Below are 25,128 nucleotides of genomic sequence, written 5' to 3' on the forward strand. Positions count from 1 at the left end.
TGTACACTGTAATCTAAAACGTAATCAAAACAAATTCATAGTTTTCTTGTTAAATACTACAGTGCACTGGGCATGTTTTTTTTTTTTTTAATAATCAGCTTTATGCAAACTGATTCAATACACTTATGTAAACACTTTAACTAGTCACATCCACGTATGTCTGCTTGCTTGACTGGCACTTTCCACTTTATTATTAATCATCCTAAGGACCAACAATAAAAATGGCTTTTCAGTACTTGGACTGCTGTGTGGGGTAGATAACCAAGAATTAAGGTGCATGAGAATTTAAAACCTCAAGAGTGAATATGTTGGGAAGAATTACAAAGTCAAGTCTTTTTAGATCTGTTTGTTCTGTTTTGGGTGTGGTTGTGTATTAAAGGCAGTTACCCAATTCTGACTAGAACCCATGTTTTCTAATTTAGCTCTATAGATATGTTTTATGGTAATTTGCATGAACTCATTTTTTTTTTTATTGGGAAACTATGTACTCACATGAAGGACCAGGGTGCTTCTGGTGACGCGGTCTATCGGCTTGTAAAGGAGAGCTGTGGAGAGAGAAAAGCTCAGTGAATCAGTGCCGCTCACACACAGACACGTGCACACATGCACTGCTCAAACAAGAACAAACTCCCACTCAACTCAGTTAAAAACAGCACCTACAGCTTCTGATGATGATTCTTCAACTGACATTCAACCTAATTAGAACAAGAAGCCAAGCCAAAACCCTGACTTTGTGAGGTGGAGCAAGTAGAAACAGTTTGCAGGTGGGGACGAACACGTGATCACATCTTTTTTTTTGACAATTTGTTTGTGTAACGTCCTGTAGACTGAAGTTAGGGCATGCAGTAGTACAGTACGTTACGGCACAATGACAGGATGGCCACACACACACAGAAGTCTGTGTGCAGGCTGCTTTATATGCAGCCCATCTCCAGGGTTGATGCTGCAGGCTCCTATTGGCTCCTAAACAGTTTGCTTCCACTGCATATTTAGGCTGCTACTAGGTAAACTACAGCCTGGACACTAGATTTAAAGAGAGTCTCTGAGACACAAAACAGCACAAATTTCTAACTAAATTTCTTTAAAAAGTGCATTAAGACATGTGCCCTTACGGCTCTAAGTCACACTTTAAATCTGCACCACCACATTTGGTTTGGCTGGTTTCCCCTGAGATGGCTTTGCCGTTGAGGTAGTGGGAACAGCAGTAGGTCTGACATATATGACAGCTTTAGGTGAGAAGCTCCCACAAAGAGGACGGAGGGAAAAATGAAGAGAAAATTGGAAAAAATGACAGAGGGGAGATGGGTGACAGGCAAGACGACAGGCATGACAACCCCTGGGGGGAGACATATGAGAAGAAAACGCATATAGATATAAAAGAAGAAGAGACATCAGGGTTTGGGGGATGAGAAGGGGTTTTGTTCTTGATTTCCTTTGTCAGAACGGGATCTAGCAGGCAAGTAATGAAATGCTAAAAAAGTCTCAAGGTCTCAAAATAATAATGCCTCTCTGCTGTCATGAAGCATTTTTAAAAACGTGGGATAATGTTGCTCTACACATGCACGCAAACAGAAAGGGTAAGCAATAAAAACAAACCCAACCCACAAGGGCATTAATGCGAAAACCAGTTGATGCTGTGTGATCAAACTAATCTCCAGTTATTACAGTGAGAACTGTATTAAAGCAACAGATTTTTAAAGCTAAGCTGCAGAAACAGAGAGGTGCTGTGCCTTCTGTATGCAAGGCAGATAATGCTCTGCTCCCCTTCCTCAGAAGTGTTACACTTATCTGTCTAAACTATGAATGTTGCTCCTTTCAACTGTACAGCAGCACAGATATATTATCCATCTTGATCTTGACACTGTACTCTCACTTATTGGAGTTCATTCTCCTTTCTTCAACTAAAATGAATGCCAGATGTGCTGATAAGGCTTGTCATATTAAACTTCACACACTCTCACAGGCTCATAGCTACTGCATGAGACCAAAGAGAATCTTCCAGATGGCATTGCTGATGCACTTTTAAGTTCCTCCTCCTCCGATCATTAATAATGCAGCTTCTATCAATGGTCCTGGTTCAGTGAACCAATACTGTTACCCCCTGAAGGATCTACTACAGGACCTGCACTGACTAGAAGGGCTGCGAACACATCTAATTCTGTGTGTGCACAGGTTTGTTTGCAACTCAAGCAGAGATAATTTGGGAAAGTGTGGGTGACTTCAGGTCACCTTGGGTGCAACACAACATCAGATGGTACATGCATGTACTTCAGTTCCGAGCACTTCAGCTGTGTTGATTACAAAAACTATATAGGTTATATAACTATATATGTAGAGTATGCTGTGCTGTAAGTCTGTAATACTGTTATACCCGAGCCCTATTTGGAAACAACAGTTTAAGCCGTGTTAGCAGCTGTGTGAGGTAATTTGGGTTAAATGCTAATATCAGCAAGCTACTACTCTCACAGTGACAATGCTAACATGCTGATATGATTAGTTCTGCATGTACCTCTTCACATAAACCAAATTACTGGAGAAAATTTGACCTGATCAACAAAGTCAGCTGGATTGATCCTCTGATCTCTCTAAAATGTAGTAATCAAAGTAACCAAATAGTTAGGAAATAATGGAAACCTTGACAGCACCTTTTAATACTTTTGAGAGACCTGAAAGTGCTGTCTTGGTTCATCCTGAAGTGTCCTGAACCTGGGAGAGAAAACTACTTTTTCTTCCATACATAACATGATAAATATATATGCAGCGATACTGTATGTATAAGGAGACTAATGAGTGTTCCACGAGAAACATATCTCGAATACAATCAAAGACAGGAGAAGGTGTAAAGCCAGGTTGCTAATGTCTAAAAGGTGTCTGCCCTACAAATGCAGGATTAATGCATGATGGTTTCTGGCTACACACTTTCGAAGTATGTTATTTATTTGATCTGGAAAGAGGAGAGAAGTTGAAAGTCCAATCAAAAGTCAGGACGAGCGAGGATAAGACGACAGAGAGGGAGAGAGAGAGAATCAGACAGACTGAGGAGGATTATTGGAAGTCAATGCCCTGCCACAGTGAGGTGCCTCTGATTAGTCCTCATCTCAAGGTCACCTCCTTCACTTGGCTGATGATGAGTCTCATCTTTGCTAACAAGGGGACAGACAATGTGGGTGAAGTCTTTGAACAGGAACAACACACAAACTGTTTCGGGGCTAAAGCTGGGACAGAGGGACTGCCAGTTTTCAACCCTCAGTATTTGGCAAGACATTTAGCTACCAACGCCAGGCATGAGCCGAGAAAAAGGACAAGGAGCACAGAATGAGAAGGATAAGAGAGGGAAAATAAAGAAGGCAGAATGACAGAGAGGGCATTGAAGGATTCAGGAGGAGAGTAAAAAGTAGTGATGTGCAGAAAGAGTTTTACATATAAAACGGGACGTCAGATGTTTCCTTGATTTAGTGCTTGTGTTGCTTTAGTGATTTAGTGCTTGTTGTATCAATTCAACAGGAAATGTCAGGAAAATGAAACAGCAAACTTAATTATAATTGTCTAATTAACCAACTAACTTATTTCAGTGAAAAAACAAAACAAAAGCATGTGTCAGTTCATTTGGCTGGGGCAAAGTAAAACTATCTGGAAAGCAGTAAGGGTGGAAAGATGAGTCCAGGGGAAAAAGGCATGTTCAAATAAAGGTAGAAAGCATCACAAAAGAAATATGGGAGACAGAAAGATGAAGTGATAGGTTCAGACGTGAGGTATAGAAATCCTGAGGCTGCCTTGCTGGGCAATTAAGGAACTGCAATACGACTAGTAATGAAGGTAAATGCCCTGGGTGCTGACAAACACTGATTGTTGAGGGAATATGAAGCTAGTTTGAAGCTATATGAAGCTACCTAATTACTATGATAACCTATGTGTACGGGGGAAAAAATCATATAGTTATCCTCAGGATGAGAGGAGAATGAGCTCAAAAACAAGGATGTTTGAAGTCTTCCTCATTCACAATGCATAAATTAACAGACACTTTACAGGTACATGCTGCTGATAATTCAAATGTATATAAACACTCACCCTCCAAAACAAAACCACACCATTTGCTCATTATTACGTAATTTGGGCAGCCTACAATTTCCATCTTTTCCTTGCAGCATAAGGTCTAGCCCCTGGTTCAGTTGAGCAAATCCCCAAAACAGCTTAGGTTTGCAAAATGCCAGCAGAATAAAGGCATGTACTGTTTAAGCTCCCTAACAGAGACACACACACACACACACACTCAGATCAAATTCATTCCGATCCTCTGGTGATAAGTATTCTCTATGAGGAACAGCCTGGGGATAGCAGTCCTTATACAGACTAAACGTGGCTCTCTTTTAAACTAACACACAGATAGAAGATGCTCTCCTCTTATATATTAGAAAACATGAACAGCCCTGGAGAGAAGCATATTCCAGAGGATCATCAGTAATCTCAGTCACCACACAGAAATATTAATTTGAATCACACTGACTTCATGAGTTTCAGAAAAGGGCAAACTCCATTTAAGAGCATCAATCATCAGCAAACAGACAGCCCTCAAGACATCAAGAAAATCCTTTCACACAGGTCCAAATATCAATCATACATCCCCTGGATCCCAAATCAATACCTGACAGCTAATTAATAACTGCAAACTTTACAGCAAAGCACATTATGCTAAAAATGTACCTCTGAATCAAACAGAAACATCCCAGCTTTTAGAAAAATGACAAAAAAACAGGAAAAACAAACACATGAAGTTGTCAAACAGCAGCAGCTCTTATCATGCAGTCGTTACCGTATGTGCAGTTACAACACAGTCTGAGGATCAGAAGCACCTCCATATCCCTCTTCTCCTCTCCTCACTCTGTTCTCCTGCTCACTGCCTCTCTTCTCCGGCAGAGACAGACAGAGAGAGGGAGAGAGCGAGAGAGCGAGAGAGAGAGAGAGAGAAAGATGGAGAGGGAGAGAGAAAAACAGAGAGGGAGAGAGAGAATGAGAGAGAGAGGGAGAGAGAGAGAGAGGGAGAGGGAAGAGAGAGAGGGAAAGAGGGAGAGAGGGAGAGAATGAGAGAGAGAGGGAGAGAAAGAGAGGGAGAGAGAAAATGAGAGAGAGAGGGAGAAAGAGAAAGAGGGAGAGGGAAGAGAGAGAGGGAGAGAAAATAGGGAGAGAGAGAGGGAGAGAAAAAGGGAGAAAGAGAGAGAGAATGAGAGAGAGAGGGAGAGAGAGCCCAAGACATTGGATTGTCTCCCAAAGCCCGCCATTGCATACACAAGTAGAAGGGGCAGGACTGGAGTCTTAAAGCACCAAGCCAGACCAGACATACACACACACAGCAGGACGAACTTACCCTCCATTGAGACAGTTGTGGTGCAGTCTTTGGAGTCTTTGGGACCTTTGACTTTGAGGTTCTGAAAGAAGTGAATGATAAATTTGATTAATTGACAAGCCCACACACAGCCACGTTCTCACTCCCCAGCAAGTGCACACGCACATGAATGCGCGCGCGCGCGCACACACACACACACACAAAACACTGTTTTGTCCTTGCTCGGCTGAAGCAAACTGCTTGTGAAAAGGTGTTGACTGAGACAGCGGAAAGAGGCTAAACGTTGCAACCTTCAGAACATGGGAGTGTACTTCCATTAGTGCTAACCACAGGACATTGTCTGTGGAAACTGCAGAAAAGACAAAAGTGTGATCTGTGGATAGACATATTACACTATATTTTACACTGATGTAATCTTTAATGCTTGCACTGCGTAAAAGTTCAATAGTGACGGCATCCTGTGAGGACACCGCAAAAAACTACAACACTACAATAGCTCATTTGTTTCTGAATTTTTTTTCACAGTACTGCACATTTACCAGCAGTAATTATCTTTTGTGCAAATTTTAGGTGTGCAGCCATGTACAAACATGGTGAGATACGAGGGGGTTTAGCAATATCAGGGTTATCAGTCACAGATGTTTTGTTAATTAATATCTTTAACACCTTCGAATGTATAAGGAGGCGTTTTTGCAGCCCACAACACCCCTTCTCCATACCAGCTCCCAGGACTAAATATATGTTCCTTACAGAACTGTGTGCTAATATAAAGTAGACTTACAGTAGTCCAAACCTTCTGTGGTGAATCACACTGCAGATCTGTTCAGACATTAATAAGCTTATATGTGCAGAATGTTTAACAATCAATAGGCAGTATTTGTTAATTGTGTTTTAAACCAGTGTTCCTCAAAATAAGACAACATTTCCCATAAACGCTGTTGCTTTCTGTCTAAAAAGAGGATGTTGAGCTTCCCCAGCTTCCCCTCTTGGCTGGGTATTTGGTTTTTTTTTTCACCTTACTGAAAAGAAGGTGACACTTGAGACCAGGTGGTTTATTGACTAATGAACTTACAGTTATGTTAATCAGAAGAGTAACTTACCTCAGATATCTTCTGAAACTGACTATTGGCTTGGCTGCATTTCTCTGCTGTCTCTAGCGCCACCTTGTAGTTGTCCACAAAGGCCTTGTACACTCCTAGTTGGCTGGCCTGGGTCACATGAAAACAGAATAAGAGCATATAAGGCACAGAACAAACCAGATAGCGACATTGATAGTGTTGATGGATAGTTAAGTAAAGGCAGTAAACCAAAATACAGTGGTGTGATTACCAACATACACTCACTCTGTTAGCACCTCCATACATCTGCACATCACAGCATTGTATTAACATTCACATACAGGTTTGGCAGATGAATTAATTTATATTCCCTTCAGAATTTTGTATGAAGTGGATGGTTGAATAGACTGCTGCAGTCACTCTTTTGCACCATAAGCACACATGAAGTTAACCCATAAACACAGTTAAACACATACTTTAAAATACATGCACTGACAATAGTCAGTGCACACAAGCCAATTACATTCCCATGATGCCACACTACTGGTGGCTCTACACAGTCCTCCTGATCGAGAACAGAGTCACAGAGTTCAATTTTTTGTCCTTTTCCTTTTCATTAACAGCCCCTCACTGTAGCATGTGTATGTGCATTGTAATACAAGCTGCAGAGCAGCAGTGCATGAATATGCATCCTGCTACAGCTATGCTTCAGTGGCTAAACTGAAGAGCTGACAGCACCCTATTAAAGCAATGAGATTGGATTCAGCTGAATAGAGCAAATGAGTAAGACTTGTTACTTTTGTCCTTACCCCTCACCCATGCATCCTAAAGTATTTTCATTTCCTCTCCTTCCACTTCCTTTAAGAGTGTGAAGTGGAGAGTTGGGCTCAAGAGAGAAGCTGTGAGGGAATCGCTCAATCATTTGACACTTTAGAAGATTTAGAATATCAATACATTCATAGTATGAGCAGACGAAAGGGGAAATAAATGAAATAACCAACAGTTATTTTTGTGATAATAGTTAGCTCAGCACAATTCTGATATATATTTCACAGCATAATGACTTAAGCAGACAAGATGTCAACATCTGTACATCATCTCACCTTAACTGCCAACTTTATTTTATGTCAAACAAAAACCTTGGACGGAAGAGAGAAACCACCATGTGTGATTGCTCAAGTTCCTAAGATAGAGACTCTGGACTTGGCAGTAAAGTAGAAATCGAGCAGAATGACGTTAAAGAATTTCATCAGTTCATCGTGTTGCTTGAACACACAGTGATCAGAATGAAACCTCTCAAGCTCCGCCTGACACTGCAACGCAGGGCTTTGAGCAACACTCTGTGCAAAGTGCCTACACTTGAAACAACAAGTTCATGTGTCGACGTGGTGGGTGGGAAAGCAACAGCTTGGCTTTGAGACTGGAGATGGGAAGGAGAAAATGAAGAGGCAAAGAAAAAAGGAGTGAGGGTGGGAAATGGAAATTTGAGACATTACGAAAGTGTTGGCTACAAATAGACACTATCTGGTTAAAAAAAGACTACAGCTCATTTAAATGCTGACTGACATGTTGGACAGCAGATGACTGCAGTTCATACCATGTTTCTAACTACAGTTTCTGCATACAGCGTATTATTCAAGGTTTTTATTTATTTTAGAAGATGTGCCCTTGTTTAAAACTACAGTTTATATTGTTATCAGTTCTAGACAAAGAAGTAAAAAAAAAGCAGACCTGTAGTGAAATACCACCAGTAAATTGCACAATCTAATACTACATCAATACATGTGATGAGGCACAGGCCATCCTCCATACATGGTTTGCAATTGATCTTGACGCCCAGACTTCAGTCATGTGACAAATGACTGCAGAGTGCAGTAACCAGTCTTGAGGACGCAATGTCTAATGTCTGTCTGTGGTCGCAGCAAAATTAAAACATAAATCCAGATTACATAATGAGACAAAAATAACCTAAACTGGGCTCTAAATATCACAATTAACATTCTGACAAATATTAATAAATGCATCCCTGAGAACAAATACAACAGTCCATCAATAGGGGACACTAAGAATACGGTTAACGGTATAAAAATTTGGAAGCATGCATTTAGAGATGTTTACAGGTGATTATGATTAGCCAAGAAGCCCTCCTTCACAGCCATTACTGTAGCAAGATTAGACCCTTCCTATTTTATGCTTTGATTGGGACACTGATAATCTGGTTGGTCAAATTCTATCCTGGCAGCCACTGGCTGCAGCTGAGCTCTTCTCTTGACTGAAAAAGGTGGGAAAACCTGGAACTTTGAGTTGTTTTTCCCCTGCCTGTTTTCTGTCCCTCTGCGCTGTTCTATTGGCCTCCTAGCTGCTGACAATGAGCAGCAGGGAGCAGACCAGCTAATTACAGTGCCATCTGTAAGCTCATCCTGCCACTCTGACTAAATGTTTAGCTGCCATAGGACATGCTCATACACACATACTGTATATGCAGCACAGATGGGAGCTGATGACTACACTAATAGGTCTCACTTAGTGGTGTGATTCCTGGGGTCCCCAAAGAGGGAGGATACTTAAACCTCTAAAAGCTAAACAGCTCTGTTCATTTTCTCTGCTCCTAAACATAGCATCACTAATTAACCTTCCTAAGCTTTTCCTATTTGAATGCTGAATTGAATATTTAATAAAATAAATGTTTCATTAAATCCTCTTTTAAACACATCACTTGGTGCATTGTTTTTGAAAGTCCTTATCTCTTGGTCAACAGTAGTATGGTTATGATTTAAAAAAAAAAAATTAACATTTATGATAGCTCACTTTTAGCATCAAAATCAAAACAATGTCTTTTTTAATAACATATGTCATAAGAGGCTAAACAAAAAGTCAAATGTACATTGCCCCAGTTGTCATAAATACCCATGGAAGTTGGGATCCTTCAATGAAAGTACAGTACTGCTAATAATAACTCTGGTTAACATGGATTTAAATATGGGTGGCCAATCCATGTTCCTCGAGGGCCACTGTCCCGCATGTTTTACAATTATACCTGCCCTACCCACTGCTGATTACCTGAATCAGGTGTGTGCAGCTTATCACAAGGTGGAAGATACCATCTCAGATGAGGGTGGAAGTGGGGGAAGACAAAATGACCTGGTACCTTCCAGCTTCTGATTGGCAGAACACACCTCACCCAGGTAATCAGCATTGGTAGGGCAGGTATTGATGGAAAACAAGCAGGGCTGTGGCCCTCAGTGCCCTCCCCTGATTAAAGAGAATGTATCCAAAACCCTGTGTGAGATCCTGAACACTAAAAGAGAAAGACGTCAACAGGCAAGAGCTCCGTGTCATACCGGAGTAAGGTAGAAATTATAAAAGGAATCAAAATGATAACACAAGAATTGTTTAGTTATTGTTGGTTAGTTCTTATAAAACCACAATGCTGCTCTGATTCTGTCACTGTGATGTCAATGAACAGAAATGACACAGGTAAATGTGGCTTTACCTGTGTACAACCCTAACAAATAATGCCCATAGAAATATATGATTCACAAATCGCAACTTGATAATAAAATCAGAACCTCACTATACTGTAGGCCTACTGTAGTTCCACATTTTAAAAGCCTGAGCTCCTGTCCATGGCAAAGGCTTCAAAACAAAAGACAAAAAAAACTTCCAGATCTAAATCAAACGTTCCAGCTCACTGCACACATTTACAACTTCATGCAGCGACTTCTTGTTTCGAAAGACTAAAATAGAAGCCAAAGTTCGGAGGTGTTTATTCGTCTGAGCTGGCATGACACTTACTTTTGTCCTGCAGTCAAAACAAGAAAAACTTGGCAAGATGTCACAGGATCTGTCATGATGGGCCATCTGACTCACAGCTCATTAGCAAGAATAAATCACATTCTTTAAGAAAACCATGGCATAAACCAAATGTGTGGATATTTAATCACTGATGTGCATTCATGTTTATCTGATTGCTGGAAAAAAATGTTACAGGAGATTTTTAAAACTGTATATAATATTATCCTAATACATAGTTGTTTGACACTACAGCCATAGCATATCTTTCCAAACAGAGGGTAGATATAGCAGAAAGCTTCAGCGTTAAAAAAAACAAAAAAAACAAATCATAGCAACATTCATCTTGAACAGCCGCAGTGCTTTAATGCATAGCTGTAGAACAATGGTGAGAAGCCTCACTGCCACTAACCAGAGAGCATGTCTGCCTGCTGTAGTTTCCAATCCAGAAAAAAAAATATAAATGATAATATTCTGTTACTGCCTGCCCATCGGGGGACATACTGTACTCAGGCTAAATGTGAGGATACTATGGTTTATTTATTTCAATTATACCAGCTATACTAACACTCGCAGTACCAAATGAAATTCAAATTGGCCACTGATATTACCAATTTGTACTGATGACTGCCTCTGGATTGTCCACACTAAATGGGCATTAATTACAGTATTTTACCTACTAGAAGTCCAGTTTCTTACATCTCAGCTGAAATTATCTGTTACAGGTGGTCTACAGTATTCCAAGCAAATTGTACAGTACATCCACATGACATTATAATGTGCTATGTGCTAAAAAGCCCTTTTCATATTCTTCTTGCAATGGAGTGATTTAACACAGGGGAACATGAGTTTAAAATTAGCTGAGGCCTGGAAATACCCATAACCATGATTCTGCTACATTATGAACTGAGAGCATCTGTTTAAACCACACAATCAAGTGCAAATATAAAAGTGTGATAGACCAGAGGGTGAAACATTTCTACTAATGCACTCAGAACACTTACTTACTCATCACTTACTAAGTACGAAATAGTAAGAGCCTGTCAATACTACTTTTAACACTCATTCACATTTATACATTTTGGACGGAAATAAAAAGATCCACACAGCTTGATTTCTGACTCACCAGCTTCTGGAACAAATGTCCCACAGTGACCTTCTCATCCCACTGCTGGATGTTGGGTAAGAGGGCATCATAGAACTCCTTATGGATCTCAAAGATGTCCTGGATTTTGTAGAAAATGGTCTCTATCTGCTGGATGGTCAGGACGGGCTGGGAAGTTGTGGCTGTGGCTTTCAAAGGGCGCATGGGCTGGACAAGCAAGAGACAGAAAGAACAGATGAGCATCTCAGGTACTGTAATGAGAAGACAAACCTTAAGTTTCTTAACTAAATATCAAACTTTATCTACAGTACATAATGAGGTTTGATTTACACTGAAATTTAGATAAAAATGGGTTGAAGTTTATGCTAATTTAAGAGTATACACTGATAACGGGCATAATTTGAGCCAATTCATTTCACAATAAATGGTTTAATTGAACATTTAAAAAAGGTTTATAATCTTGCAATCTGTCACCTAGTGATAAGCATGTAATGTCAGCCTCTTCTCCACTATGTTGCTTCAGACAAGTCAGAGTGAACAGCAACTCTAGTCATAGACGTGTGGAATGGATATGGTGGGGAGGGGGCACCCCACAGTACATTACGGTGAAAGCATAAAGGCTTTCACGTCATGGAAGCAAACGTTCTCTGGGGCTGATGATGAGTCAGTCTCCCACTGACAACAGGGGCTGTTTGACAATTAATCAGACAGGCTGGCTCATTTAAAAGCATTGACAATGACTGCAGACACACACTCACACTACCAGCATGATCTATAATAGATGGCAAAGCACCTACTGAAAAGCCCTCATCAGGTTTGACCAATGTGTTAGATGAATGAATGAATTTGCAGACGAGACACCCACTCCCATATACTTCCATATTCATTAGGACATGAGGGCGGGGGAGGAAAAGATAAGAGAGGAGACAGGAGGGGAGGAGATTAAAGAAAAGGAAAGGAGAGAAGAGGAGAGGACCTCTTTAGTGATCCATTGTAGTACAGTCAAGTTATTCCTCATATCTCAACTTCAAAATAAGGTTCCTAGAAAGAAATGATGTGTGTTCTTGGGTCACGGTCTAAGTTCACTGCAAGTCAGTGTCCTATTACTCCTTTAATTTAGGAATTTGGCATCTGAGAAGGCTTCTATTTCAAATTAGGGGTCTGCTACCATACTGTACCTCTTAATGCCAAACTTTCAGCTGTCAGCTAAGACATGAGCTATTTGTGACTTCTTTATACATGTCTTGGCTTGCTTTGAATTAATTAAGCAGTACAAACTTAAACCTCCTAAAGTTTGATGCCAAGCAGGAACTAACTCTGGTAAATTGTATAATGACTTGTTTCTAGGGCTGCAACAGACAAATCTAAACTACATAATTTCTGCCAGCATTACTGCAGTGTATTTTGCAGTTCATATAACTGAATGGCTACCAACTGTGACTCTTATATCGCCGTTTCAGCAGTGGAGGTATTCTACCATTGTGATACCGAAACAGTTTTACAGTGTGGGTTAATGTTGCACTTGATGTCAACCTGATGACATTTTGGTCAAAGTGCAGCAGGTGGCTGAGTGCTGCAGGATATGACAGAGTATCTCAGAGTAAAGGGAAGCATGTTGACTTAATGTTTCAGGAAACTGTGGTCCTGTTTTTAGTATGACCATTAACCACTAATACGTTCCAACAGTTCACATGGGTCTGCACAAGCTCACACTGCACTGCAACGTGCATGCTGCTCTGACATGTTATTGTTCCAGTAAAGAAGCAAATTACTCTCTGTAACACTTTGGAGAGAGTGAAATAATTTACATATATTGCCACATGCAGAAGACCATTTCTTTTTTCTGTGTGTTTGTGTGTCTCACCAGTAGCAGGGCCTCCAGCTGGTTAATGTAGATCTCCTCACTGGCCAAGAAGCCAGACAGCACCAGCTTCTTCATTTCCAGTCCTTTCTCTATGTCACCCTGCAAGATACAGCAGACCTGACTGTAGCAATGCTTTACACATTTCACACAGCAAGTGTACACAACAAGGAATATATATTTGCATCACAAATTCATTCCTTACCAATGCCACATTACAGTATCATGGCTCACGCTCATTTCCTGCATGATGCTATTGTATTTATCACATCAGGTAAACATGAGATTACCCAACACGTCCAAAGTGCATGAGTAGGAAGTCCGCACTCATCTAAAAACATCTAAATGGCTTGCTTCCTCTGTGGAAACGTCTACTCCAAGTGCTTTCAGGCAGTTCTATTTTGATTTCAATATCAAGGAAGTCACCACCCCAATATTGTTTGAGAAACAAGCATTATCAAAATACTTTGCACTTACTGCTCGTATTCTAAGGAAAGTATTAATTTGACTGAAAACTCTTTTACAATTTAAAAAGAGGTGAGAAATGCAGCTGAAATTATTGACTTACACCAGATGTTTCTAATATTGTCATAAAATAGCACAGTGAAACTCGTTCATTCCTCCTTGTGTTTATTCCTGTTGGGATAAACAGGGTGAATACTTACATGCAGTTTACAAAAAGCAGTGGACAGAAGAGTCAGACTCACTTCCATTTACATCTCTTGGAATTTGATCCCCATCTAAATGCCACACATTCATCTATTTTGGGTGCACTTAGAGAGCAGAAACACTGCACAGCCTAAATATATATATATATATATATATATATATATAGACCCATTTTTTTTGTATACAAAAATACTCCAGATATTATCACCTGTGCCGTCTCACTCTGCCACCAAGCCATTAATAAATCTCTATTTAAATATGATCTTAAGCACATCAGCTCAGGTCAAGGTATTTATGTATTTATCTGTATCCACCAAGGGTCTGAGAGTAACGACATTTTGATTCCCTGTATGTGGCAGAATTGACAATAAAGCAGATTTTGACTAAAATATGTGTTAACCGAAAGTATTAAAATGTATAAAATTGTGTTCGCCAAAGAGACATCTGCTGCAATAACCAGGAGAACTGTAGTCAGAGCGACGAAGTGTCACATACAGTATGTACTTTAAGGGAGGCCAAAGAACAGCCCTGAGAGCAGAATGGAAGATTAATTATTGACACAGCCAGATCTTCACAATGATATCAGCACACCAGCTCCGCCTGATAAGACAAGGAAGCAGCCATGACCTCATCCTTTTAACCCAATCATGACTGACATCCATCTTCTGGCACAGATTTTATGCCTCAAGGCTGAAGTTACGCTGCACTGCATAAGTAGGTACTGTGTATGTAGTATCTGGACATTATATACTATACTTTAACCTCCTTTTGATAAGATTAGCAGTTATTTCGCTGGAGAACATTTAGCACAAACTATTACTCAGGGAACACATACATTATAGACAACACAACAGACAGTGCATCTTTTTTAACTCATGTTTTGATGAATGCAAAATGCATTTCTTAAGTATAAAACATGCTACATACTAAAAATGTGTGCTCACTCTTTGTGATGATGATGATGATGATGTCAATCTTGATGACAGTTCCATCAAGTTACAGTGACAGTCTAAAGCAATTCAGGTGAGCCTGGACTGATTCCTATAGATTATGCTGCTTTGTATCAGTTTTCATTCACATTATTGCTTCTGTAAGTCCCTGAAGTATTTGTAACCAGCATATGTAGCCTATGAGACATGACCTTTGAACTTGTTTGACTGCTTGTATTCCTTTAAGGTTTATTTTCTTTATGCCTAAAAGTCATAAAAGCAGGGCTAGAAATAAGTCACACTTTAGAAACCCTCTGATATGCAAGTACTGCTGTAGCACTAATTATTCGTTTTAAGCACCACAAATCACATGCATCTCCACAGCTTCTAACTTGTTTTTTATATATAAAAACACTTCACAACATTTCTTAACTCTTTCTTTTGGAATATGATGGCAGGTCCCTGGAGATTCCCTGATCTTCTCTGATCTAAACAGCACATAGAAATGCATCTCATTATCAAAGTAAACGTACACAACAGCTGTATTTATTGGTTAAGTTTTGAGCTTTCTCCTTCAGTGACAAATACGTCAGAGCAGGATGAAAAAAAAAAAAAAAAAAAAAAAAAAGACAGGAAGGGAAGGGAAAAAACTATTTTTTCCAACAGTGAGACGATTTTCCTTCTGCTCCTGTACAAAGAGTTACTGTGTGACCAGAGGGCGAGATGAGAAATACATGAGCGCTGAAAGACTTTTTCCAAGGCAACCTGCTCCTGTGCATGCACTTCTAGGTTACAGAGAAACTCTCCCTTTCTATTGTGCCCTCTGTTCTCTTTCTGTGTGATAAAGGAGCTGATATCTAGAGTGGACCAGGAACAGTGCAGGCAGCCCTGCATTTAAGTAGTGGGAGGAGTAGACACAAACACGCAAATACACAAAAGCTCCTTATTGTACAGAAGTTACCGTAAGAAAGGGAAAGCAGCAGAGTAAGGAGACATGTGCTGCCTCATCAGTCAATGCTGAGACACACACTCAGCAGTACAGATGGCTCATAGGCACACATAGCAGCACATAGTGACGCCACATCATGTCAGGACACTAGTGAGACTTTCCACTTTGCTATATTTAGCCAAGCTTTCAACTCGAGTCGGGGTGTTACAACTGCTAAAGCCTATTCATGTCTGTGTGTTATTGTGTATTTTCCCTGCGCTAAGCTGCCCAGTCGCTGTCTCACCTTGAACTGTGTATGCATTGGAGTGATGGGATCCAGCTCCCCATCTCCATAATCAAATACATCCTCCTCCTCCAGCACCTTGTCCAAGTAGCCCAACACCTCCTCCTCTTCCTCCTCCATGATTCTTCCTTTCTTTTTTGTTCCTTCTTCTCCTCCTCTCCTCTCCTCTTTCTGCCCGCCAGCCCCTTCTTTAGGGCCTGCGTGGACACATCAGTGTTTTCCCTTCAGAGCAAGTCGTCTGGACACCGAGAAAGAGAAAAAGAGAGGGCCCCGCCTACAAAACCCCACCTCCTTCCTCTGCCGGGCTTCCTGGTATGTGTGTACTCTGATTGTGTGTGTGTGTGTGTGTGTGTGAGTGTGTGTGTGTGAGACAGAGAGAGATACTGTTCCACCTCAGCCGATGAGGTCTGCCCTCCCTTTACATCTGCCCCTCCCCTCACAACAAATGCCATCCAGCCACTTCCTCAGTGCCAACATGGGCTGTTTCTGTCAGCACTTCACTAGGAGAGTCAGTCTGCTTCATTCTCTCTTTCTTTCTTCTGTTCTCTTCAGCCAAAAGCCACTTCCTCATCAGCAAGCCTATAGTTTCTCTTTCTTGCATCACTGAGCACTGCAGACTTCATTCCTGGCTCCTCCTCTTTGGCCATTGTCTTTTTATTGATCTGCCAAGAGCCCTGGATGTTGAGCTGAGACCAGCTAATGTGCTGCTGGTGTGGCAGATTCTAAGTACAGGTCACATAATTTCCCAGACTGAAGCACTTTCACACAGGTAGATGACAAGGTTCAAATACTAAATGGTGATCCTTGGTGTGCACCAAAGCAATTTACATATCAGACTCAAGGATTCAACTCCAGGTTTGAGTGTAGTTGTGAATAAACCATTCAGTCATCAAGACATCTCACCCTGCTCCTGACCCTTAGTTGCCATTTCATAGGACGTGACACCCACAACTGCTCTATCAGCCTCGCTCTAAATTTCTTCAACAACTCTCCCTCTCTCTGGTCAAAAATTTTAGATTTTAGTGTCAAGCCCCATTTTTGCCAGCCACATATGAATCCAGGCTTATTTTACACTTCAAGCTAATTCTTCAGATTTTTAACTCCTTAGCCTACATTATGTACGTCAGACTTATTTTACAGGCTGATGACTTAAAATAATATAATAAGTAATAAGTAATAAGAAAACATTTATAACTGTGTGTTTGTAGGTCACCACTATTACAAGTCTGCTACAAGTATATTGGCAGAAAAAGGATTACATAAATGGGGGGAGGAGAAAGGAAATTATAAAAAAGTCAGACCAAAAAGACACACAGAAGAGAAAAAGAAACCCACAAGGGGGAGAAAAAGAGGAAAGAAACAAAAGCATAAAACAATCAGCCCAAATTGATTTATATAGTCCCAAATCACAAATTTGCCTCACATAACACTCTCCAGCTAAGAAATTCCTTGTCAGCAGACGAAAGGCCTGAGTGAACTCAGTGGAAAGAAAGGCCAACTTAACAAGAATGTGTAGATAGAGGAGCTTCAGCTTCATAGAGTCTATGAGGCAGCAGCTTCTGACATCACTTCTCTATGAACACAGCGTCAACTATGAATGAAAGAAAACTCAATTTCCTGCTGACATATTGTGGTCAAATATAAAAAACAGAGTGGATTAGTGTCATTATTATCAGTATGATTTTATTATATCTAAAGCATATTCAAAACATTTATTAGTTTTTGCTTTACCGAAAAGTGCCTGAAGAATCATTTTTCAATTTATTTCATCTTTCAGTCTGTTTCAGATACTCTGAGCTCTTAAACTGCACGTCTTTAAGTCTTTATTTTAATTAAAACATCATCAGTTGTCATTATTCCTGAGATCTAGCCTCTAGCCACATGTCCTATTCACCTCAAATGTTAGTACATTTGAAATAAAGTTTCAACATGTGGAAAAGTCCTCCCTGATTTGTCCTTACTCCAACTCACCACTAGATGGAGACACTTTCATTTACAAGAGGTGACCCAACACTGAGTGACTCAATGAATGTAACAGGTTTAATAATTCATAAATCACTGTTATTACAAGAAGGTCATTGATTACGGCCAAAGTATATTTACAATACTATGTTAGTGCAGTGATCATAGAGCTGTTTGAAGTAGAGATAAATCAAAGGGCAAGAGAACAACAGCAGGGATAGATAGTAGAGGAAGATCTGACAGAGTGCACGTGGGAAAGGTGAGGGGAGCTATTTCTAGAAAAGGTGCTGAAAGAAAGCAGGTCATTGACAGGACATTCTGTTTTTTTCACTTTCTGTTCACTGTGCTCCATCAGTGTGTGTGTGTGTGTGTGTGTGAGTGTGAGTGTGTCTGTGACATACTGATGTGAAGGAGGAATTGAGCACGTGACAAGACCAGAAACACTGAAATATGCAATAAAATATTTAGAAAACTAATCTGAGCAGTCCATAGCTACTCTCTCACAGAAATAAATAATCACTCAATCTATTTCCATTTCATGAGAGCTATTGTATCAGTGTACTAAATGCTTGGTGTCAGGTACAACTTAAAGCAACACTGTCACTTTTGCTCACGGTTCCCCCCATCTAGTTGAGAAGTGCCGTCACCAGTGTCATAAATATTGTGGCTGTATAAACTTCCCGTGGGCGGGGCAATACACTGAATTTGACAGCCAAGGTGAAGGAGCCGGTGAATCCAGAGTGTAAGCCCGTCCGATGTTAATTCGTGTTCGGGCTCGTGTCCGATCTCTCTCTCTCTCTTTTCTTCACTTCCTCTAACAAAGCCCTCTTTGGTTTCTTCGCTGGCTCTGCCATGGTGTTGGTTTTGAGAATGTGGTGTTAGATCGTTTCGCCTTATAGTGAGCTGTGGGTCAACTCCACCCAGGCTATGAGTAAAATGTGACGTGTGCCATAAAGCAGGTCTCTCCTGCTGGCAGCAGATGGGCAGGGCTGAGTGACCCTACCTGAACACTAAAGCCACATACTGCTGCTGCAGCCGATGTGAGCCTGCTCAGGCTGCTGCAGCAGTAAAATTGGTCAAGAGTCAAGAGTTGTTCTACCACTGAAATTATTTTAGAGATATTATTTTGAGGTCCATAAACTATGCAGTGCTGCTTTAAGAGGATAGATTTACAGAAAATTTATTTTTTTTAATTTCTGTAGCAGCAGCAGCAGTTTATTTGAAATATTCTGCCTCCTCAGATGCACAGTAACAGCCACTGCAACAAACTCAGCAAAGAAAAATGTGCCACTTGCAGTATCAGCAGCTTTAAACATTGACTGAACACATGATCACTCCATCTTAAAAACGTATCAATACTAAACTACATTTCAAACAATAAACACAGCCTTCAAACATATTGTCCCTTCACACACAGACTGGCTGACTGGTGCTGCTGGCGTCAAACCCCATCTGTTACTGGTCATTTCCTGCTGCTGTGAATGCACCACTTGCAGTGTGCTGCAGGCAGTCCCACCATTGTGGCTAATTGCTAACCATTACAGAGGGTCAAGATCGGCGGCTAACTTCAGGGAGAGACGGCAGGTTGATCAGTAGCCCAGAAAATACTAAAAGACTGTCATCACAGATGGACCAAAATCACATCAGACATTTTAAAGATCTGAGTTTAGATTAAATGATGACAATTAAATGGTCATCTACTGAACATCTAGTCACCTATTAGGTTTTCTCGTCAGGTCCATGACTAGGTTGAAATGAACTGCTTTAATGACTCCTCTGGACAGCACCATTTTTAAAATGTCACAACACAAATCCCATTTACAGCACCCATAAGTGGACATATGTCCACAGAGAGGACTTCTTCTTCTCTGTCACTGCTCCTCCTGTCCATACTACTTTACATTTTTAATAAAGTTAAATCTTTGGGTCACAATCCCTACTCCACAGCACTGCAAAAACACAATGCAGAGGGAAACACAAAGAGGGAATTTTGTACTAGAAAGACTGTAACTCTAAAACAAACCCACCTGATGTGATTACCTCAGACTAGTAAACCTTGCATTAGCTGAACTTCAGAATGTGTCTTGAGACTGTGGACAGGAGGAGTGATCACAGTAGCCAATATTTCTTTCAGTGCACATATGTGAGTACTGCATTAAAATAAACTTGAAAAAATGTGGAACTATCCTTTAAATGAAGCTTTCCATCATCTCATGTTTAGGAGCAAATTCTAGTCAAGAGCAGCTTCACATTTTAAGAAGTTAATAACACACCAGTTATAGTTGAGCAGCTCAATTCTACAAAACTACCTTTCAGGTTTCAAACCTGCTTGGAGGAGAAATGCATTAACATGTAATTAACCTGAAACATCCAGATTATGAGTCACGACTCTGTTCTCCGTCCCACCTGTCCATTGTCTAAGAATATAAACTTATATGTAGAAGTTGAAGGACTGTTACTGATTTGTACCTAGATCTGTGTGTGTGTGTGTGTGTGTGTGTGTGTGTGTGTGTGTGTTTTCTTACCCCAGGCACCAGGCCCTCTGGTGGTGTGGGGGAGACGGTTTCTCCATCAGGCCCTTGTGGTGCACACAGCTGTGGTGACATGGTGGGTGATTCATCTATATAGGGCAGCGTCTCTGAGCCATCCTGAGACTTGCCGTCCTCAGCCACATCCCCGTCATAGCCATCTGTGTTGTAGTTGAAGTCTGGAGGATTGAGTGGCAGAGTGGGAGAGACAGAACAAAAGAAAAGGAGAGATTGAGGGTGGTTAGCATTACACCACAGAAGCCACTGCTGGGCTCCAGTGACTCACAACCACAGCTTTGTGAGAACAATCCAGTACTTCCTCAATGCCATTTTCAAGCTCTGCATTCTCCTGTTACACATCGCTTATTGTGTTACCTGCTTAGGGAATATATTGTGGAATAAGTTCAACCAAGAGGGAAAAAAAAAACAAAAAGCATGGGCGGGTTTAACGTTAGAAGAAGGATTTAAGCTAAGGGTGAAACAAAGGATTACATTTCTGGAGACAATTTATACAAGCAGGGGGCATGTGGCGTTTTAACGGTTAAATGAGGACCAGAGGCGGCACAGTTGGCATTGACAAGCTGAAAACATCCCAACAACAGCATAAACCAGAAATTTCAGCACCATAAACCTGAACCTAATTATTTAAATCTATAAACATATTTTGTTTTGATCCTTTTTGGTGTCAGTGTCTCAGTATTTTATATGTTAGTTGTAGTGTCAGTGTCCTGGGGTTGAAATTCATGTCCTGTGACACCACTGGTGTTCAAGCTTGAGCAGCAGTGACAGCTGCAGCAGCAGGCAACAACTCTGAAACAACTCCTGCCCTGATAAAGAAACAGGAGAACAACAGAAAGGCATAGAGAGATATAAGAAGCCTGTGTCAGAAATACAAATGTGACCTACATCTGATTTCTTATTAGAGTGGACAGGTGTAATATAGAGGGATAGTCAGGGATGACACAATAATACATAGCAAAAACGGCAGAATGTTGGACCCAATAGGACACAGGGATTGCTTACATTTACACAATAATTGTAACATTTGAGTTTGTTTTGACCCTGATAGGATACAGAACCTGTTTACATATTTGACACATTGCAGAATATTGCTTTTGTGCTTTTATGAACTTGCAGTAGGAGTGTATGCACCAATGCTTGTGCAACTAGCATAAAAAAAAAAATCATATACAGTGGGCTGGTGTAAAAGGGGAACCGAATGTTTAACAAGTGAATGATGTGGGAAGTGTGTGGGTGTGCCCACTGTATGTGCCTGCATGTGACCAGCGCTGAGCTCACACCACCGCTATAAAGTGTCAGTTCATCAGCATTTGCATAGATCTGTGTGTCCTCAAGAGGGGGCATGTGTGCATGTTTGTGTGTAACAATACCAGACAATTTGAGTCACAAAGGACCAATGACTGAAGGGGTCAATATTTAAGCTGAAGCTGATGGGTCACTCACTCACTCACTCACACACACACACTCTCTCACACACACACACACACACACACACACACACACTCACACACTCACACACTCACACACTCACACACTCACACACTCACACACTCACACACACACACACACACACACACACACACTCTCACACACACACACACACACACACACACACACACACACACACAGTCTGTCACCTTCAGACATGCACCATAATCCACAGTCACTAGACCACCCACCTGTCAAACCAAAGGAAAAAAAACTCCATCTGTTTGCATGCATGCGTTCATGCGTGTGGACATATGGTTTATCTATAGCTGTTGGGCAAATAGCTGATAAATGGTACATTTGGTCGTGAGCTGACCTTGCAAAGCATGCACCAAAACATGACAGTGTGCTAAAGCACAGCAGGATGACATGAGAAAACCTGTCAAAAGACAACAGAAGACAGGCTCAGCTAAGGTTGTCCATCCAACTCCAACTGTGCTGTGATCATGCCACAGAAAAGAGCTCATCTTGCAATATACGTGTGTGCATTTGTTTGTTCTCTCTTTCCCATCTGCTCCCTCTCTGACTCTTCTGTACTCCCTCTGGCATCCCGACAGGCTAGTCTGTCCCAAGTTAAGCCAGCATTAGAGCACATGGAAAACAGAGGACTGTAGGGCTAATTCTAGCACCAAGCAATCACAAAAACAATGTAATCAGGTACCACAATCCATGTGTGTCCACCCCCTCCCAAAGCCTAAACTCATTCAGCCTATACTGTCAGCAAGGCAAGTCATGTGTGAGGTATCTGGTGGTATTTGAAAATCACTAGGAATGAAGACGGCAGGAGGAGAGCAGCAGCAGCGTTTGGTCAGCAAAGAAAGTAGAACTAATATGGTTTTCTGGGAAAAGTTGGGTTTCGAGGAATCCGATGTGGATCAAAAACATACAACAGGCAACATTTGCTGCGCCACTAGGTAACACCACAAGTCTTTATGACCACCTGAAGGTTGGTTATCATTTTAAATAACCAATATTGACCAAAATAATCATGATTATGATTTCTCCCATAAACCGGCAGCCCTAGAGGGCTGTCTTTCTTATCGCAGACCAGATGTTCTTATCTCTCAATAGAAGAGTTACAAAAACTTAAAATTTCATGTCTTGAAAATTGACTGTAAGCGGGAAGGAAACTCATTTTGTCTTCACTTGGCTCAGAGACATGGAAGCTTGTGAAATGGAAACTAACTTGCATGGATTTGTGAATAGGCTCAACTCTGTGTTTCTGTGAAAACTTCCAGTTGGATTACTTCTCATGCATTTGCTGGTTTAATATCAACTGTATATGCAATGTGTATTAAACTGTTAATGGGTCTCAATACAGCCGTCTCTGAGTGCATTTTGGTCTGTGAATGGCGTTATTTATCCTCATTAGGTCCAATTAGCCATATTAATGCAAGATACAGCCACACAGGCAGGAGCGAGCAAAGACCACAGAAAAGGGCAACTGTGCCTCCTTTCTTTGGCTGAGCTGCTGCTGCTTGGCCACACAGCGAAGGGCCGACTTATATTATGGCCACACATAGTGCACGTAACGCAGAAAACACCACATTTGCTAGTGATTAAATGAAACTGCTGCTCTATAGTAAATTACTGTCTATACTTGTTATTTAACAGATCAATCTTGGTGTCCTTCAGCTATATTGCATATGACTGCAATATGAAATGACTGATATTTCTTGATTTAACATTTCATTTAATATCTGGCTCATCAAAACCCGATATCACTCCAACACTGATACGTTATGTAGGCAGAAACTTGAATGGATTGAGTAAATACTGGAAGTTTCATATACCAATCAATAAAGCGTCTTTACAGTCATTATCTTAAAGTAAAAAACTGACTCAATTATAAAGATTTAAAAGTGTAATAGTTTAGATATAATAGACATGGCACCATCTGTCTTTTCAATATGACATACTCATTCCAGGAGTAGGGAAGGAGGCCTGGAGGAAGACCAAAGAGGAGGTTCTTGGATGTAGTGAAGGAGGACATGAGGATAGTTGGTGTGGGTGAGGAGGATACAGAGGATAGGGTTAAATGGAGGCAGATGATTCGCTGTGGAGACCCCTGAAGGGAGCAGCCCAAAGGAAAAGAAGATACTCATTCCAGGGGTAAATGTCAGCACTAAAATATCCACCTACAAATTCAGTTGAGATCCATCTATACCTGAGTAGAGTGAGAGCACTCACAACATGTTTACATTATATGGGCATACATCACACAGTGGACTACTGTAGGTATGAAGGCTGGATACTGCAGAAACCAGTAGAGATAAAAGAGGAGAAGGGTATAGTGAGAATGAGCCTATTGTTAAAAAAGAGAAGAAGGGCAGCCACAGTGTGCCAAACTCAAACAGCAGCTATCCATCACAATCAGGGCTGTCAAACATACAAAGGAGGGATGACAGAGAATCCATGTTGAGCACAACGTCTATCACATCTAACAAGATGTGGCTCTTTCAAAAAATGTGACATGTTCATTTTAAAACTGAACAAATCTAAGTTAAACTTTGACTTTTGTTACTCAAGACAGTCATAAGCCATTTATTTCATAGATATAAGATTTAACATCAGGGCTCGCAAATTCGCTAGCCCGACTTCCCAGGGCTATTGTGTCTTCCAGTCGGGCTACCAAAATCTTTCTCAGCCCTGCCCGTCGGGCTATCATGTGGGGAGGAAAAATATATTTCAATGCTTCTGCATTCTTTCTTAAATATAGTTGGGTAATTATATAATATTCGGGCATCGGGGAGCCACTGTCAATATGTGAAGTGTTGAAATTACGTTTGAATTCGTGCTTGTTTTTTGTTTTTACTTTCACTTTGCGCACCAATTCCTCTGACAGGGCTACCAGGGATTTTGAAATTTTGCGAGCTCTGAACATGTACAACTTGCAAGGTTAGCATGTGTCCATAGTAAGTACAGCTGAGGCTTAAGGGTATGTCATCATTTTTTATGGCAATCCATTCAAGATATTTCAGTCTGACCGACCAAGAGACAGACCTTCCCTTCCCTAAAGCCATTTCTGTAATACAAGATTCTGTAATTACAAGATTCACGTTAGTCTACATATTACTCAGGAAAAAAGGGGGAAAAAAATCAGTTAGAAAAATAATTTTATTTAAATTATTTCCCTTTTTAA

The 25,128-nt window shown here is 40.8% G+C and overlaps 1 protein-coding gene across 3 annotated transcripts in view; it reads right to left on the minus strand.

Annotated features, from left to right (window-relative positions):
- abr (ABR activator of RhoGEF and GTPase) overlaps nucleotides 1–25,128 on the minus strand; it is a 111,226-nt gene that overhangs the window by 48,608 nt on the left and 37,490 nt on the right. For 2 of the 3 annotated variants that reach the window (XM_026327748.1, XM_026327749.1), the window contains exons 2-7: nucleotides 20,475–20,656; nucleotides 13,161–13,259; nucleotides 11,318–11,503; nucleotides 6,442–6,549; nucleotides 5,363–5,423; nucleotides 493–545 (exon numbers count right to left, since the gene is read on the minus strand). In XM_026327748.1, coding sequence (XP_026183533.1) covers nucleotides 493–545; nucleotides 5,363–5,423; nucleotides 6,442–6,549; nucleotides 11,318–11,503; nucleotides 13,161–13,259; nucleotides 20,475–20,656 — 689 coding nt within the window. Of the gene's footprint in view, nucleotides 1–492; nucleotides 546–5,362; nucleotides 5,424–6,441; nucleotides 6,550–11,317; nucleotides 11,504–13,160; nucleotides 13,260–15,987; nucleotides 16,322–20,474; nucleotides 20,657–25,128 lie in introns of those variants that run through there. The other variant, XM_026327750.2, reaches the window with a different exon arrangement.

This window comes from Mastacembelus armatus, chromosome 14 (genome assembly GCF_900324485.2).
Source record: "Mastacembelus armatus chromosome 14, fMasArm1.2, whole genome shotgun sequence".
NCBI lineage: Eukaryota > Metazoa > Chordata > Actinopteri > Synbranchiformes > Mastacembelidae > Mastacembelus > Mastacembelus armatus.